Source organism: Miniopterus schreibersii (genome assembly GCF_964146895.1).
Source record: "Miniopterus schreibersii genome assembly, chromosome: 1".
Taxonomy (NCBI): domain Eukaryota; kingdom Metazoa; phylum Chordata; class Mammalia; order Chiroptera; family Miniopteridae; genus Miniopterus; species Miniopterus schreibersii.
Window position 1 is genome coordinate 143017479 of NC_138101.1, and position 16612 is coordinate 143034090.

The 16612-nt window shown below is 41.1% G+C and overlaps 1 protein-coding gene across 1 annotated transcript; it reads left to right on the plus strand.

Moving 5' to 3' along the window:
- Positions 1-3870: 3870 nt before the first annotated feature.
- RPUSD2 (RNA pseudouridine synthase domain containing 2) lies at positions 3871-7869 on the plus strand. Its single transcript, XM_081136386.1, has 3 exons — positions 3871-4528; positions 5739-6035; positions 6943-7869. Exons 1-3 carry the CDS (start codon positions 3902-3904, stop codon positions 7675-7677), a joined length of 1659 nt encoding a protein of 552 aa, XP_080992512.1. The 5' UTR covers positions 3871-3901; the 3' UTR covers positions 7678-7869.
- Positions 7870-16612: the final 8743 nt, after the last annotated feature.

Below are 16612 nucleotides of genomic sequence, written 5' to 3' on the forward strand. Positions count from 1 at the left end.
GACTTCGCTCGGTTCCCCGAGCAGGTCACCTCCTTTGCAATTCTCTGGGCTGGGGTTTGTCTCCGGAAATTTCAGCCCTTCGCTACCCAAGTTACTGCACTTCTGCTGCTCCGAGGGGGAAGGAAGAGACGATTTCCCTTCCCGGAGAACCAGGTCCCATTCAAGCTCTGAAGCCTTCCCTCGTTCATTTAGTCTACAGACGCTAAACTCCTGCTGTATTCTAGGCATTGTGTTAAGCGGGATTTCAAGGCAGATTTGGTATGGGCCCAAGAGCTCCTCACAGCCAAGTGTGAGAGGGTGCGCCGTGGGGCAGACAACTTTACAGGTAACAGCAAATAGTTATAAAGGATATGACAGAAGTGGGCCAGAGTACATAAAGGAGAGAGTGGTCTTGGGAGGTGTGTGTCAGAAACACTTTAAAAGGAGATGAACTTTGATATCTTTTAGGGGTTATCAGTACCCTGAGATGTAACTCTTCCTCACCCCTACAACCCTCGTTTCTAGGGCTGGTGTCTCCTAAAAAAACGTGCAGAAAGACATCAGCCAACCATCAGTAGAAGTAACTTGGCTTATGATATAGCCTGTAGATGTGTTCGAAGCCAAGTAACATGGCTATGGTGTTAATAACTACGAACATGTGAAAGGAAACTACAAGGTACTCTGTTGCTCACAGTTATCAACCGTTCTTAGAACATGCAAACAAAAGGAAGTGGAAAGCCAGGAGGTTACAAAACAAAGGAGCAAACAATAGGCAAGATTTTGACAGTGCTTATTCACAGGGAATGAATGGGGGGAGTGGAACCTCCCACCGAAGGATCCTGAGTCCCCCAACTACCACCCTATGTATTGTGAGTCTGGCAGCATCTGATTCATAGAAAGGGGAAATCTCATAGGCTTATATGGTGGTGCGTCATCAAACTACTCCATGGCCTCTCAACTCACTTATGCCCTTTCCTCTGGTTTCCTGCTCACTAAACAGGCTCTTGATTTCAAATTTGGCCTCTTAAATATCTTGACAAGGATGCCTTTAATAGTAGGCACAAATGGAATACATTTTATAACTTAAAGTTACAGTTGTAATAGATAAATTGACAAACTGGCACCCTTAGTGATTCACCCATGTCCTCTGAGTAATTAGTGTGTGTGCTGAATAAGCCCAAACCAGATCTTGGACTTGCACAGCGAAACCATGGTGATTTCCTCCTCTCCAATGAATTCTCACACTGGGAAGCCACATGAGGGCAGTCAGCATCCCTCCATTTGGGACTCTGCTTTGGACCTGAATAGACATTTCTCCAAAGAGTGCATACAGATGGCCAATAGACACATGAAAAGATGCACAGCATTGCTAATCATCAGGAAAATGCATATTAAAACCACAAGATATCACTTCACATCTTTAAGAATGGCTATAATCAGTAAATCAAATAAGTGTTGCTGAGGATTTAGAGAAAAGGAAATTCGTGCACTGTTGCTGGGATTGTAAATTGAAAAACAACATGGAGATTCCTCAAAAAAATAAAAATAGAGCAACCGTATGACCCAGCAATTGCACTTCTGGGTATTTGTTCAAAGAAACACAAAACACTAATTTGAAAAGACATATGCATCCCTATGTTCAGTGCAGCATTATTTACAATAGCCATCATATGGAAGCAACCTAAGTGCTTATCGATAGATGAATGGATAAAGAAGATGTGGTATATAAATACAATAAAATATTATTCAGGCATAAAAAAAGGATTAAATCTTGCCATTTGCAAAAACATGGATGGACCTAGAGGGTAGGATCCATATGAAATAAGTCAGAGAAAGGCAAATACCATTGATTTTACTTATATGTGGAATCTAAAAATCAAAATAAACAAGCAAACAAAACAAACTCATAGAGACAAAAAACATTTCAATGATTTTCAGATGGAAGGGGGGATAGGGGAATGGGTGAAAACCAAAACAATTAAGATGTGCAAAGTGCCCTGGCCAGTGTGGTTCAGTTGGTTGGTCCCATGCTCTGAAAGGTTGCTGGTTCAATTCCTGGGCAGGACACATGATTGGGTTGTGGGCTTGATCCCCAGAGGGAGCCTGCAGGAAGCAGCCAATCCATGTTTCACTCTCACATTGATGTTTCTCTCTCTCTCCCTCTCCCCTCTTTTCTCTCTCTAAAAAAATAAATATTTAATAGATGTACAAATTGCCAGTTATAGAACCAGTCATAGAGTTGTAAAGTATAGAATGGGGGGGGGGAAGGATATAGTCAATAATATTGTAATAACTATGTATGGTATCAGATGGGTACTAGACTTACCAAGGCGATCACTTTGTAAGTTATATAAATAAATGTCTAATCACTATGCCTTACACCTGAAACTAATACAATATTGTATGTCAACTATTATTGAAAAATTAAAAAATTATTTTTTAAAAAAACAAAAATATATTGGACTCTAACTTAACAGCAGTGCAGTAGGCACAAATATGTTTTTATCTGTGTCCTCGACCAGCCTATGCCTTCGTTGAGATCAGGAACCATGTCTTTCTTACCTCTGTACATCCAAAGCCAAGTGATGCCTCGCAAATGTTCAAAATTTGTTTGGTGTGTGAATGTTTGAATTAGAACCCTAATGGTAAGGAACCACAATGAACTGGAGCTGGAAGTTGTGATTCCCTCTTTACTCCCTTCTTTATGTTGTAACCAGGGTGATCCTTTTGGAATGGAGATCAGATCATGTCACACCAAAAACTCTGATGATTTCCCATTACTCTTTTTAAAATATATATATACACATATTGATTTCAGAAAGAGGCTATTTATGGGAGAGGGAGAGAGAGATAAAAACATCAGTGATGAGAAACATCATTGATCAGCGTGCAGAGGCACGCGAAGCCCGCAACTGGGGCATGTTGCCTGACTGGGAATCTAACCACAATCTCCTGGATCATAGGACCATGATCACCTGCTGAACCACGCCGGCTGGGCTCCCGTTACTCTTAAATTACTTAAATCCTTATCACAGTAAGTGAGTTGGAGTTCTTACTTCAAATAATAGAACTCATTCTAGCCAGTTTAAACAGTAAAAGGAATTGATTAAAGCTGCTCTGTCCAATAGAACTTTCTGTGGTGATAAAAATATTCTGTATCTGAGCTGTCCAATATAGTAGCCACTGGCTTTATGTGGCTACTGAGCTCTTGAAATGCAACTTGTGCAATTGAAGAACTAATCTTAAGTTTTATGTCATTTTAATTAATTTAAATAGCTAATGGCTACTCTATTGCACAGTACAGGTTTGAAAGATAGTAAGTAGTTCAGAAAACCTCGAGATGGCCAGGCTTGGGGGCTATGGGGCCAGGAACAGTGTCCTAGCTTCACTGAGGAAGTGCTCAGGGAACACCGCGCTGGCACTAAATGTAGACCCTGAAACTGGACATAAGAGCCCCCCGCCCCCACTGTTAGCCCCCCAAATCAGATGCCTCCAATACTATCTTGTCAGAAATAACGCTTGCTTCCTCTGCTGTGTGTCTCTACCACAGACTGTGGGGCTACACCAACGTCCAACAAGGGAAGCTGGGAAGGGTTTCACTCTTTTAAAGTATACAACACAGTGCTTAAATATTCTTAGCATATTCAGAATTTAGCACTCTGTTTTGTTTTGTGTTGTTTGTTTTAAATTTAATGTCTGTTTTGTTTTAAATAAAGTTCCTTTCAGGAGTTTTTCTATACCTGAGTATAACTACATGAAATCAGTGCTCTTGGTGAGTCTTCACAGTCGAACTTCCTGCTCGAGTCTGTCAACTCCCTCGCTCCCACCCTTCGCTGTCCCCGCCTCGGCACAGGGCCTCACTGATTGGCTGATGCTGAGTGACGTATTCAGATCGCGACCCAGGAGTGGCGCCCGCGTGGTTATGTGGCTGGGCTGCCGCGGGTGGCTCCCGATTTTCGTGCGGGAGCGATTTAACCTCCTATTCCTCAGCTTTGCCAGGACTTGGAGTGGCCGTAGAGCCCCGATGGCGGAAATGCTGTCTACCGGGGCGGAGGCAGCGAGCGGGCTGAGGGCTCTGGCTCAGCAAAACGGAGACGCGGATGGCGACTCGAGGGTCGAGCGACCTCCAGAGCGCCCGGAGCCGGCGGCCCAGGGAGTGAAGTTGGCCCCGGAAGTCGGGAAGCAGACTGCGGGGAGCGAGGAGCCGACCCTTCTTGCAGCTCCGGGCCCAGGCAAGCGGAAGAAGCGGCGGGGTGCAGCGGGGGAGCGCATAGTGCCGCCCCCGAAGAAGCGGAGGGCAGGGGTGAGCTTCGGCGATGAGCACTTTGCAGAGACCAGCTACTACTTCGAGGGCGGCCTGCGCAAAGTTCGACCCTATTACTTTGATTTCCGAACCTACTGCAAAGGCCGCTGGGTGGGCCACAGCTTGCTGCACGTCTTCAGCACTGAGTTCCGAGCCCAGCCCCTGGCCTACTACGAGGCCGCTGTCAGAGCCGGGCGCCTGCGCCTCAACGAGGAGCCAGTACGGGACCTCAGCATTGTGCTCAAGGTGGAGTCCTTATGGGGCCGGCCGGAACGGCGTGAGGAAAGGGGGTGTTTTTTCCTGAGCTAGTAGGTCATAGGTACTGGAGTAAAATCGGGGTAATTCCGAAGCTTTCTCGCTTTCATTTGGAACAGTCGTTTAGCCCCCTCCTTTCACCCCCTCTCTGCAAGTAGCCTCAGTGCTTTCGTGTTTCTAAGGGATAGAAGTTAGAATTCTTGTGGCTCCTTTTATGCAGTCTTGTGCCACTGGCGCGGACATTGAGCACTTTCTATTTTGCATTGTGGATCTCTATACAAATAGTAGAGGCTATCATTTATGTCTCCTTACTGTGTATTGGGCACAGTGTTAAGAATTTTAAGTACTTTAACGTTTAAGTTTATCAACAGCCTTGTGGGGTGGGTATTGCCACCTCATTTTACCTGTGAGGAAACTAAGGTAAACCTCAGAGAGGTAGGGCAACAGTATCACCTCCAAAGCCTGTGTTCTTATAACTACTTAAGTTATTTATTATAGAGCCTGACATGATAGAATTGTGAACTATCAGGCATAAAGACTAGAGCTATCTAACCTAGTGCTTTGACCCTTCTTGAAAATTCCTTCATAGCTAAGGGGTACCAGACACCCCTGGCTCACCAGGTTGTGAGGGGAGACAAGGTGATTTCAGTATTTAGGGAATGGGTGGCTTGAATCCCCTCTCCCATCCCATTTTTGAAACGCACAGATCAGGTCTAGCCCTCACATTTTACAGATAAGGAAACTGAGGCTTAAGAAGTTCAGTGACTTGCAATGAGCCGGAGGGAAATCCAGGTCCAGAGCTCAGATCTCTGGACTTAAAGCTTGGTGTTATTTCTTTAAGATTACAAAAAGTGATGACTTGTGGAGGGTTTTCCCCCTCCATTTTAGGAAAATTTACCTTTTAAGTATAACACTGTAGAGAAAATACAAGCAAGCAAAATAAAAAACCATAACCCCACCACCCAGAGATAGTACCATTAACATTTTGGTGTATATCCTTCTAGTTCTTTTTCAGTACCTGCTATCTGCCTTTGTATCTGTTTGCATTTTTGCACAGAGAGTATGCACTATGCATACTGCTTTTTCTTTGTAAGGATATACTGTGACCATTCTTCCATGTCAATAAATAACAAGAAGTGTGTGAAGTTGACTGATTACAGTTTGCTGGTCCTGTCTGACAGATTGCCTATGTCATTGGCAGGACAATGACTTCTTGCGGAACACAGTGCACAGGCATGAGCCACCAGTCACAGCAGAGCCTGTCCGCCTGCTGGCTGAGAATGAAGACATGGTGGTTGTAGACAAGCCTTCTTCCATTCCTGTCCACCCCTGTGGCCGCTTCCGACACAACACGGTCATCTTCATCCTAGGCAAGGAGCACCAGCTTAAGGAGTTACACCCACTGCATCGGCTTGACCGCCTTACCTCGGGAGTCCTCATGTTTGCCAAGACAGCAGCCGTTTCGGAGAGAATACATGAGCAGGTTCGGGACCGGCAGGTGAGTCTGGGTTTTGTTTCATGCCGGTCACTTTGTGTACTCACAAATGCTGTGTGTCAAAAGGGAATCACTGATTTCTATCTGAAGTGGGTCTTTGTATTTATCTGGCCAAGGTTTCTAAGTTCAGGGAAGTCAGCACTAAAAGGCCAAAGACAGGTTATTATCTCTTAAGTTTCAAGAGATTTTTAGAGGTGGCATAAACGGCCTATCTTGGTAGCTTACTCTTTTGAAGTTTTAAAGTGCCTACAGGTTAAGCGAGGTTTTGTTTTGTTTTGTTTTGTTTTTAATATGTTTTTATTGATTTCAGAGAGAGGAAGGGAGAGGGAGAGAGAGAAACATCAATGATGAGAGACGGTCATTGATCCGCTGTCTCCTGCACGCCCCCCACTGGGGATATGCCCTGACTGGGAATCAAACCATGACCTCCTTATTCATGGGTCGAAGCTCAACTACTAAGCTATGCCCACCAGGCCTGAGTGAGGTTTTTAAGATTGTGAGGAGAGCCTACTTGGTGGAAAGATTGTGGATGAAATTGGAAGGGGCTTGGGTAGAAGAGTTAAATGGTACTGATGGTAGTCTTGAGACTTGTAATTCTGGATCTGATTGTGACACATTTGAGTACTTACTGTATACCAGGCTAAGTACCAAGTACATTAGAGCCTAATTTACTGAATCCTTATAACAGCCCTTTGAGGTAAATGCTTTTCTAACCTCACTTTTTCTAGACAAGTTAATGGGATTTAAAGAGGTTAAGTAATGTACTCAGAATCATGAACCTGGCAAGTGGTGGAGCCAGGGTTAGCATCCTCTTCTACCTGGCACTGTGCATTCCTCACCACTTGCACAGGGTCTGGACTTAATGAATTTAGACTTCGTGCTGATTTTTTCCATTTTCCTTCCTGTGTAGCTGGAAAAGGAGTACGTGTGCCGGGTGGAGGGGGAGTTCCCCACCGAGGAAGTGACCTGCAAGGAACCCATCTTGGTAGTGTCTTACAAGGTTGGGGTGTGCCGTGTAGATACTCGGGGCAAGCCCTGTGAGACAGTGTTCCGGAGACTGAGCTACAACGGCCACTCTAGTGTGGTGCAGTGTCGGCCACTCACAGGTCGCACCCACCAGATCCGAGTCCACCTCCAGTTCCTGGGCCACCCCATCCTCAATGACCCCATCTACAACTCAGTGGCTTGGGGCCCCTCCCGGGGCCGGGGTGGCCACATTCCCAAAACAGATGAGGAATTACTGCGGGACCTTGTGGCAGAGCACCAAGCCAAACAGAGCCTGGATGTGCTAGATCTCTGTGAAGTTGACCTGACCCCAGGACTCACAGACTCTACAGCTCCCTCTTCAGAGCTGGGCAAGGACCACCTAGAAGACTTGGCTGCATCTGCCCAAACGATGGATGGAATACTTGAGGCAGCCCCTCAGGATCTGGACACAATGGCTCTGGCACCAGGGAATGCAGCCGAAACTGATGTTGTGAATCAAGAGATAGACCCCCTCTGTGCAGAGTGCCGACTGGTGCGACAGGACCCCTTGCCCCAGGACCTTGTGATGTTTCTACATGCCCTGCGCTATAAAGGGCCAGGTTTTGAGTACTTTTCACCCATGCCTACCTGGGCACAGGATGACTGGCAAGAGGACTGAGAGCTGTGGCCTATGGAGGGATTACTTCTTGGGTTGGAAGAGACCGTGGAGTAGGAACTGACCTCATGGGCTGGTACTCAGTGTTCTATAAGGAGTGAAGTTGGGCCCTTAAAGGAACTGCTTATATTTGCTACCTCCTTCAGCTAGAGTTTGGGGACTTTTGGGGTTGTAAATATATACTTTTTTCTTATACTTTCTGTGTCTCTTTTTTCTACTGCTTTTTATTTAATTAATTTATTTAGAAAGGAGGAGAGAGAGAACCATTGATTTGTTGTACCACTTATTTATGCATTCATTGGTTGATTCTTTTATGTGTCCTAATTAGGGATCAAACCCACAATCTTGCGTATCAGGACAACACTCTAACCAACTGAACTACCCAGCTAGGGTACTTTTTTTTTTAATTGACGTAAATTCACATAACATACAATTAACTGTATTAACATATACTATTTAGTGGCATTTAGCACATTCACAGTGTTGTGCAAACATTACCTCTTTTCTAGTTCCAAAACATTTTCATCACCTAAAAGGAAATTCATACTCAATAAGTAGTCATTCCCCATTTCCCCTTCCTCCCAGCCACTGGTAACCATTAATCTAATTTTTGTCTCTATGGATTTGCCTATTCTGGACATTTCATATAAATGGAATCATAAGAGACCTTTTGTGTCTGTCTTCTTTTGCTTAGCATAATGTTTTCAAGGTTTACCCAATTTATAGCATGCATCAGTACCTCAGTCCTTTTTACAGCTGAATAATATTCTATTGTATGGGTATACTACATTTTTATATCCATTCATCAGTTGATAGACATTTGGGTTATTTCCACCTTTTGGCTTTTGTGAATAGTGCTGCTATGAACATTTGTGTACAAATTTTTTTTTATATGTTTTTATTGCTTTCAGAGAGAAGAAGGGAGAGAGAAAGAAACATGAATCAGCTGCCTCCTGGCACATCCCCCACTGGGGGGGGATCCAGCCTGCAATCCGGGCATGTGCCCTGATCAGGAATTGAACCAGTAACCTGGTGCATGGATTGACGCTCAGCCACTGAGCAACACTGGCCAGGCTGTGTATAAATTTTTGTTCAAATTTGTATTTTCAATTCTTCAGTATGTACCAAGGAGTAGAATTGCTGAGTATATGGTAAATCTATGTGTAACTGTCTGAGGAGTCATGAAACTTTTCCATAGTGGCTGAGCCATTTTACATTCCCACCGGCAACACACCAGGTTTCCAATTTCTCCACATCCTCACCAATACTCATTTTCTGTTATTCTGATTATAGTCAGCCTAGTGGGAGTGAAGTGTTAATCTTGTGGTCTTTTTTTAAAATCCTCACCCCAGGATACTTTTTCCATTGCTTCTCAGTGAAAGTGGGAGGAGGATAGAGAGAGACATTGATGTGAGAGAGATACATCAGTTGGTTGCCTCCTGCATGCACCCCAACCAGGGGCTGGGGATCAAGCCTGAACCAAGGTACATGTCTTTAGCAGGAATAGAATCCAGGACTCTTCAGTCTGCAGGGCGATGCTCTAACCACTGAGAGAACCAGCTAGGGCACTCTTGTGGTCTTGATTTGCATTTCCCTATTGATTAGTAATGTTTAGCATCTTTGCATTTCCCTATTGATTAGTAATGTTTAGCATCTTTTTGGCCATTTATATATCTTCTTTGGAGAAATGTCTGTTCAGGTCTTTTGCCCATTTTTGAATTGGGTTGTTCGCCTTTTTATTGTTGAGTTACAAGAGTTCTTTATATATTTTGGATATGAGACCATTATCAGATATATGATTTGCAAATATTTTCTCCCATTTTGTAGGTTGTCTGTACATTTTATTGATAATGTCCTTTCATTCACAAAAATTTTAATTTTCTTTTTTTGTGTCATAAGAACACTTAACATGAGCTATACCCCTTAACACATTTTTATGTTAAGTAATGCAGTACAGTATTGTTAACTATAAATACAATGTTGTACAGCAAACCTCTAGGACTTCTGAAAGTTGATACTGTTGAATAGCAATTCCCTATTTCCCCCTGCTCCCAACAGCTGATATCACCATTCTACTCTCCGCTTCTATGTGTGTGACTGTGTTAAGATGCCTGAAAAGAAAATCTCATTTTCCTTTACTCACTACTTACAGAATACTCTATATTTCAAATGTGTGTCGTTTTCCCCACACTAAGCTAGGTGTCCTACAGTTTTAACTCAATTCTGATACTGTCTACCTGGAGAGAGGTTCAGATTTTACAATTTAAGGGCTCAGTCCTACATTGCCAGTCTCAAGTTCAGGTTGTTACCTGTGCTTCTGACATACGGTAAAACAGAGGTTCCCACAACCCTCTCTGATTCAATCATTTACTACAATGGCTCACAGAACTCAGGAAAATAGTTTACTTGCTAAATTACTGAGGTATTACAAAGGATATTAAAGGATACGAATGAATGGCCAGATGAAGAGATAAGGTTTGGAAGGGTCTTGAGCTCAGGTGCTTCTGACCCCATAGAGCTCAGGGTATGCCACCCCCTGGGCATGTGGATGCCTTCTTGTTCACCAATCTGGAAGTTCTCTGAACCTAGTCATTTGTATGCCCTCTTTGGAGAAAGATGTACTCAAGCCCTTTGCCAATTTTCAGAACGGCTTATTTGGTTTTTTTTTGCTATAGAGTTGAAGGAGTTCCTTATATTTTTAAATATTAACCCCTTATTAGAAATATAGCTTGAAGATATTTTCTTCCATTTCCTTTTCACTCTGTTAATTGCTTCCTTTGCTGTGCAGAAGTTTTTTACTATTTTTGTTTTTGTTGCCTGTGACAAGTTTTAATTTTGATGCAGTCCAACTTTTTCTTTTGTTGATTGTGCTTTTGGTGTTATATCTGAAAATCCATTGGCAAATCCAAGGTCATGAAGATTTACCCCTATATTTTAAGAGTTTTATCTCTTACATTTGTGTCTTTGATTCATTTTGAGTTGATTTCTAATGTGGTGTGAGATAGGGGTCCAACTTCTTTCTGTTACATGTAGATATCCACTTTCTCGGGACTGGTATTTCCCCATTGAATGATCTTGGCACTCCTGTAGAAAATTCATTGACCATGCCTTAGCCAGTGTTGCTCAGTGGTTAGAGCATTGACCCACATACCGAAGGGTTGCGGGTTCAATTCCCAGTCAAGGGCATGTCCCTGGGTTGCAGGTTCTTCCCACCCTAGTCTGGATGAGTGTGAGAGACAACCAATCTATGTGTTTCTCTCTCACATAGATGTTTCTCTCTCTCTCCCTCTCTTCCACTCTCTCTGAAAAGCAATAGAAAAAATATCCTTGGGTGAAGATTAACAAAAATTAAAAAATAAAATAATACAATAAAATAAAAAACTAAAAATAAACAAAGGTAAATCTGTTTATTTTTCAAAGATAAATTTTCAATGATAAATTTGTAAATCCCTGTTGGAGAAATGCAGCTGAAATATTGAATTTGATGTACATATAGTTTTCTACAGAATGACATAGAATAATTTAAAATTTGGGGATTTAATAACCAGGGCAACCCAGGAAAGTGACTTGATAACATAGTGTACCAATAATAAGGGATGCTCTCTCAGTTTGCTTTTGCCACTTTCAAGATTTTAACTTCTTGGGTTATTAATAAAAATTATTGTATAAGTTAGCCAATAGAATCTTTAAGTTAAAACAACAGATGGGGGCTTTGTGGAGTGTTTAATGTCATTGGCATTTTTAGTAGCATAGGTTCTTTGCTCTGCACTTGAATGTTTCATATATTTTTATTCCACAGTTAAGCTCTCCTCTCCAAGTTTGCTGTTTAAATCCAATGCCTGAATGACATTTTCTAGTAGTTTGACATATTTTTTGAGGCATAGTTTGTTATTACAATGCAGGTTTCTTCATTACTGTTACCTTTACACTGGGGAAAAAGTAAAACCCCTTTGTTAGAATTACTGCACATGTTTATGTGCATGTTTATGGGAAATAGTTTTTAATCCTCACCTGAGGACATGCTTAGAGGAAGTGGGAGAGAGAAGGAAACATTGATTGGCTGCCCTCCGTACGTGCCCTGACGGGATCAAACCTGCAACCCAGGTATGTGACCTGAATTGAACCAGCAACCTTTTGGTGCATAGGACAACACTCAACCAACTGAGCCACTCTGGCCAGGCAGGAAAATGTCTTTTAAAGACTAGAATTATACAAGTGAGCAAAAGAAATTGGTCAGCTTGACTATGGAGTGGTGACAACAATCTAAACATCCTGAAAGACTATGAGCTGAGCCTAAGCTCCCTTGGAATCTGAACAGATACAGGAACACAGAATTGCCATTTGAAAATATGACCAGGTAGTCTGGACCTCAGAGGCAGGTCAGCCACTGGCCTAAAGCCATTTCAAGTACAGAAACTATATTGGGACTACATATTTATACAACTACATATTTACTATATATTTATACAACTACATATTTACTATATTTATACAACTACAGTTGTATAAATTTAAACACTAAATGTAACTTTTCCTCTTTTTTTTTTTAAAGAATATCTGTAAACTCAAAGCTGAGTAGAACTGACTACTTTCTCAAGTTTGATACTGAGTTTACTGTGTTTCTTCCTCTACCACCTCATTATTCTTCCCTTTCCTAAGGCAATAGTGTACAACGTAGGTTATTTTTGCTTCAAAAGTTTGAATGAAAAACTTGATCCCATGATTTTTTTTTCTTTTGCAAGACATCTGTTTATCACCTTGTTCAGAAGTAAATGTTCCCTTATGCTTTTGAAATAAATTTTCTTTTGTAATTTTGAAAAAAAATTGCCTAGTAAAGTTGAACATGCACATCACCAATGACTTCACTTCTAGCTATATACCTAGAGAAACACTTGTACATGTATAAAAACATTTACAGCAGCATTCTTGTAATAGCAAAAAACTGAAAACAATAAAAATATCCAAAATAAGAGACTGGGTACCTAGTTGTAAATTCATGTAATTGTATACTAAGGAGCAGTGAAAATGAATGAATTACATGGACAAAACAATGTTAAGTGAAAGAAGTCATGGGTGAATAATATTCCATTTATATAAAATTCAGAAACACAGACACAATATTTTTAGGGGTATATACATGAATATTTGGTAAAAGCAAAAGGATGATTAACACAAAACTCAATAAAGTACCTTTCTCTGGTAGAAGGATGTCAGCAGGAGGGACACATAGGAAGCTTCAAAGATGCTAGTAATGTTCTGTTCTTAAGCTGGGCTGTGTATATATGGCATTGGTTTTATTGTTCATTTAAACTGTACATAAACAATATATTACATATGTATTGTGTCATTGTATGTATAATGTCTCTTATGATAGAATTTTAAAATAAAAATTTAAAAGATCTTTTTTAACCTTTGGTTATTTCTGAAATAGTGATTCTCCTCTTAAGGTCTATTTGACCTCCATGCAGCTAGGTTGGGTACCACTCCCAGGTGCCTAGATAATGGGTCAGTTTCATCAGGGTTGGAAAGAGAATACCATATGTCTGGTGTTTTGGAGACTATAATGATGAGCAATATAAAATAATTTACAAAAGTGACCAACCACTTTAATATGTCTTAGCAGATTCTAATACTGCTTCTTTATCATAACCACAGGATTTAGCCCTGGCCAGGTGTCTCGGTTGGAACATAGTCCCATACACCAAAAGGTTGCCGGTTCGATTCCGGTCAGGGCACATACCTAGTTTGCAGGTTCGATCCCCAGTCGGGGGCATACAGGAGGCAACCAATCTATGTTTCTCATATCAGTGTTTCTCTCTCCCTTCCTCTCTCTAAAAATCTATAAACATATCCTCAGGTGAGTTTTGTTTTTGTTTTAAAGAGGGATTTAAAAGCAACTTATGGCTTTGGTATTGCAGATCTGGCATGCTCTCAGATACAAAGAGAGCCTTGTGCCTTGCATTTTCTAACATTACCATGGCATCTATACACAAGATTCTACTTCAGTAATTCAAGTGATGCAATTTTTCTGTTTCTTTTTTCTTATAAACTTTCCAACATTCTAAATGTCGAAGTTGCCCGGCCGGGCGTGGCTCAGCGGTTGAGCATCGACCTAGGATCCAGGCAATAGGGGTTCGATTCCCGGCCAGGGCACATGCCTGGGTTGTGGGCTCGATCAATGACTCTCTCATCATTGATGTTTCTCTCTCTCTCTCTCCCTCTCCTTTCCTCTCTCTGAAATCTATAAAGACGTATTTTAAAAATAAATAAATAAATAAATAAATAAATAAATAAATAAATAAATAAATAAATAAATAAATATTGAAGTTAAGATAAAGAATTTTTAAAGAACAGCTTTATACCTCACCCAGTAAATCATACAGAATGAGAATTGAGGCAAATATGTAAAGATTAAGAATTTTACAAGACACTTTCAACTAATATTTGACAAAGGAGGCAAGAACATACAATGGAGTAAAAACAGTCTCTTCAATAAATGGTGTTGGGAAAATTGGACAGGTACATGCAAAAAAATGAAACTAGACCACCAACTTACACCATACACAAGAATAAACTCAAAATGGATAAAATACTTAAATGTAAGATGTGATACCATAAAAATCCTAGAAGAAACCATAGGCAGCAAAATCTCAGACATCTCTTGTAGCAATGTGTTTGCTGATACATCTCTGAGGGCAAGAGAAACAAAGGAGAAAATAAACAAATGGGACTGCATCAAAATAAAAAGCTTCTGCACAGCAAAAGAAACCACCAACAAAACAAAAAGGGAGCCCACTGTATGGGAGAACATATTTGCCAATGACACATCGGATAAAGGGTTAATATCCAAAATATATAAAGAACTCTTACAACTTAACAAAAGAAAGACAAACAATCCAATTAAAAAATGGGCAAAGGACCTAAACAGACACTTCTCCAAAGAGGACATACAGATGGCCAAGAGACATGAAAAAATGCTCAACATCACTAATCACCAGAGAGATGCAAATTGAAATGACAATGAGATATCACCTCACACCTGCCAGAATGGCTGCTGTCAACAAATCAACAAATGACAAGTGCTGGCGAGGATGTGGAGAAAAGGGGAACCCTAGTACACTGCTGGTGGGAACGAAGACTGGTGCAGCCACTATGGAAAACAGTATGGAGTTTCCTCAAAAAATTCAATATGGAACTGCCATTTGACCCAGGGATCCCAATTCTAGGAATATATCCTAAGAAACCCAAAACACCAATCAGAAAGAACTTGTGCACCCCTATGTTCATAGCAGCTCAATTTACAATAGTTAAGATCTGGAAATAGCCCAGGTGCCCATCAGTGGGTGAGTGGATAAAAAAGCTGTGGGACATTTACACCATGAAATACTATGCAGCTGTAAAAAAGAAGGATTCCTTACCCTTTGGGTCAGCATGGATGGAACTGGAGAGTATTATGCTAAGTGAAATAAGCCAGTCAGAGAAAGACAAGTACCACATGATCTCCCCAGGTCTTGACTTCATCCATTAACTTCACCCTATTGGGGTTGGGTTTAACCCAGTTTTATTTCATTCTTGAGATTTCAAACAAAAATTATTTTGAAATTTAAAATGGAGGGCATTGCTCCCCCTCAAAATGATGAGAAGGAAATGTGTGACCGGTTGTTGCTTGTTAACTATCCATAGGTATCTCAGCAGGTGATACAAAGCATGGATATCACAAGTGTTATTCCCCATTTCCGCGAGTCTGTTGACATTTATTCACTTTGTCTTTCCTAAGCAAGGTTACTATAAACTAGATTTCAGTTTTTGCTCTATCTTCAATATGAAAAAAAATCATTTCATTTTCAACTCAGTAGACATTCCCAGAAACTGTTATAGCAAGGCGGATGTTTTTACATGATAGCATGCTGCTCAGGGAATTATTTCAGCAAAGAAAAATGTTTTGGGTTGGTCTTGCAGACTCAGAGAAGAAAGCCTAGATTCATTCTTGAATCTCTCCAGGCCTTGTCATGACTGTTTTCCCAGAGATGGTTCTCCAGTGGGACCACACTTCATAATGGTAAGAAACAGACTGAACTCACTTCTGTCATTGCCTGCCTCTCAAAATCAATCTTTGCAAGTCTTGCAGCCTGGAGTCCGGGCTTTTCTTGCAAGAGTTAAGTAAAACTGCAGGCAAACAAAAAAAAATTTCATTGATTTAATATCTTCCTTCAGAGCTACATCATATAGGGCTGCTGACACATAAGGGCCTGACTGGCTGCAGACCACCAACAACTAAATACTGAACAGTTCTTCCCAGAGCACCTCGTTCTTCAGATAGAATGGGTCTTCTTTTTGAAGTTGGACTCGGAAAATGAAGAACTATTTCCTGGCACTGAAGTGTTGAGAGAGCTGGAATATCTTGGTAATGCATTTGACTGTGCAATGGTTCTTTCTTGCATGGCCTTCCAGAGGTTGACGGCTCCTGCCATTGTTCAGGATAGGACTTGGGGAGAAGAACCCTGGTGTTGATGGAGAATGGTTTCCTTGAGCTATGGTTTGTTGAGAAATTTGGGGGAGTAATGGAAATCTTTCCAAACCTAGCAGCCATTCCTGTGGAACTATTTTGTGCAAGTCTTGCAGTTGCTGCTTCTCCAGTAGATGGCGCCACTCTCATATTGCCTTAGTTTATAAATTGCTTTTTCTATTACTAATTCAAGTATTTTCCCCCCTCCTGGGCTTTTAAATAATCTGGCATGTTGCTGATTCTTTGATTCTCTTAGAAAAGGGTAAAAACAGTTCTTAAAGATAAAGAGATTATAAATGCAAAAAAAATGACTGGCAGAGAAAGTCTTACTGCAATTTCATATGAAAGAAACCACAAATGAACTAAGCATGAAAATAGGTACAGAAAATGAGGAATAGAAAATTGAGTTTTACTCAAAAAAATTTTTTTTCT

Bases quoted from the DNA above. Each gene is read 5' to 3' on its own strand.
- RPUSD2 (XM_081136386.1), top strand. From the start codon at position 3,902: ATGTGGCTGGGCTGCCGCGGGTGGCTCCCGATTTTCGTGCGGGAGCGA. The intron at 4,529-5,738 runs GTGGAGTCCTTA...TGTCATTGGCAG, and splicing joins ACCTCAGCATTGTGCTCAAG to GACAATGACTTCTTGCGGAA. The intron at 6,036-6,942 runs GTGAGTCTGGGT...CTTCCTGTGTAG, and splicing joins AGCAGGTTCGGGACCGGCAG to CTGGAAAAGGAGTACGTGTG.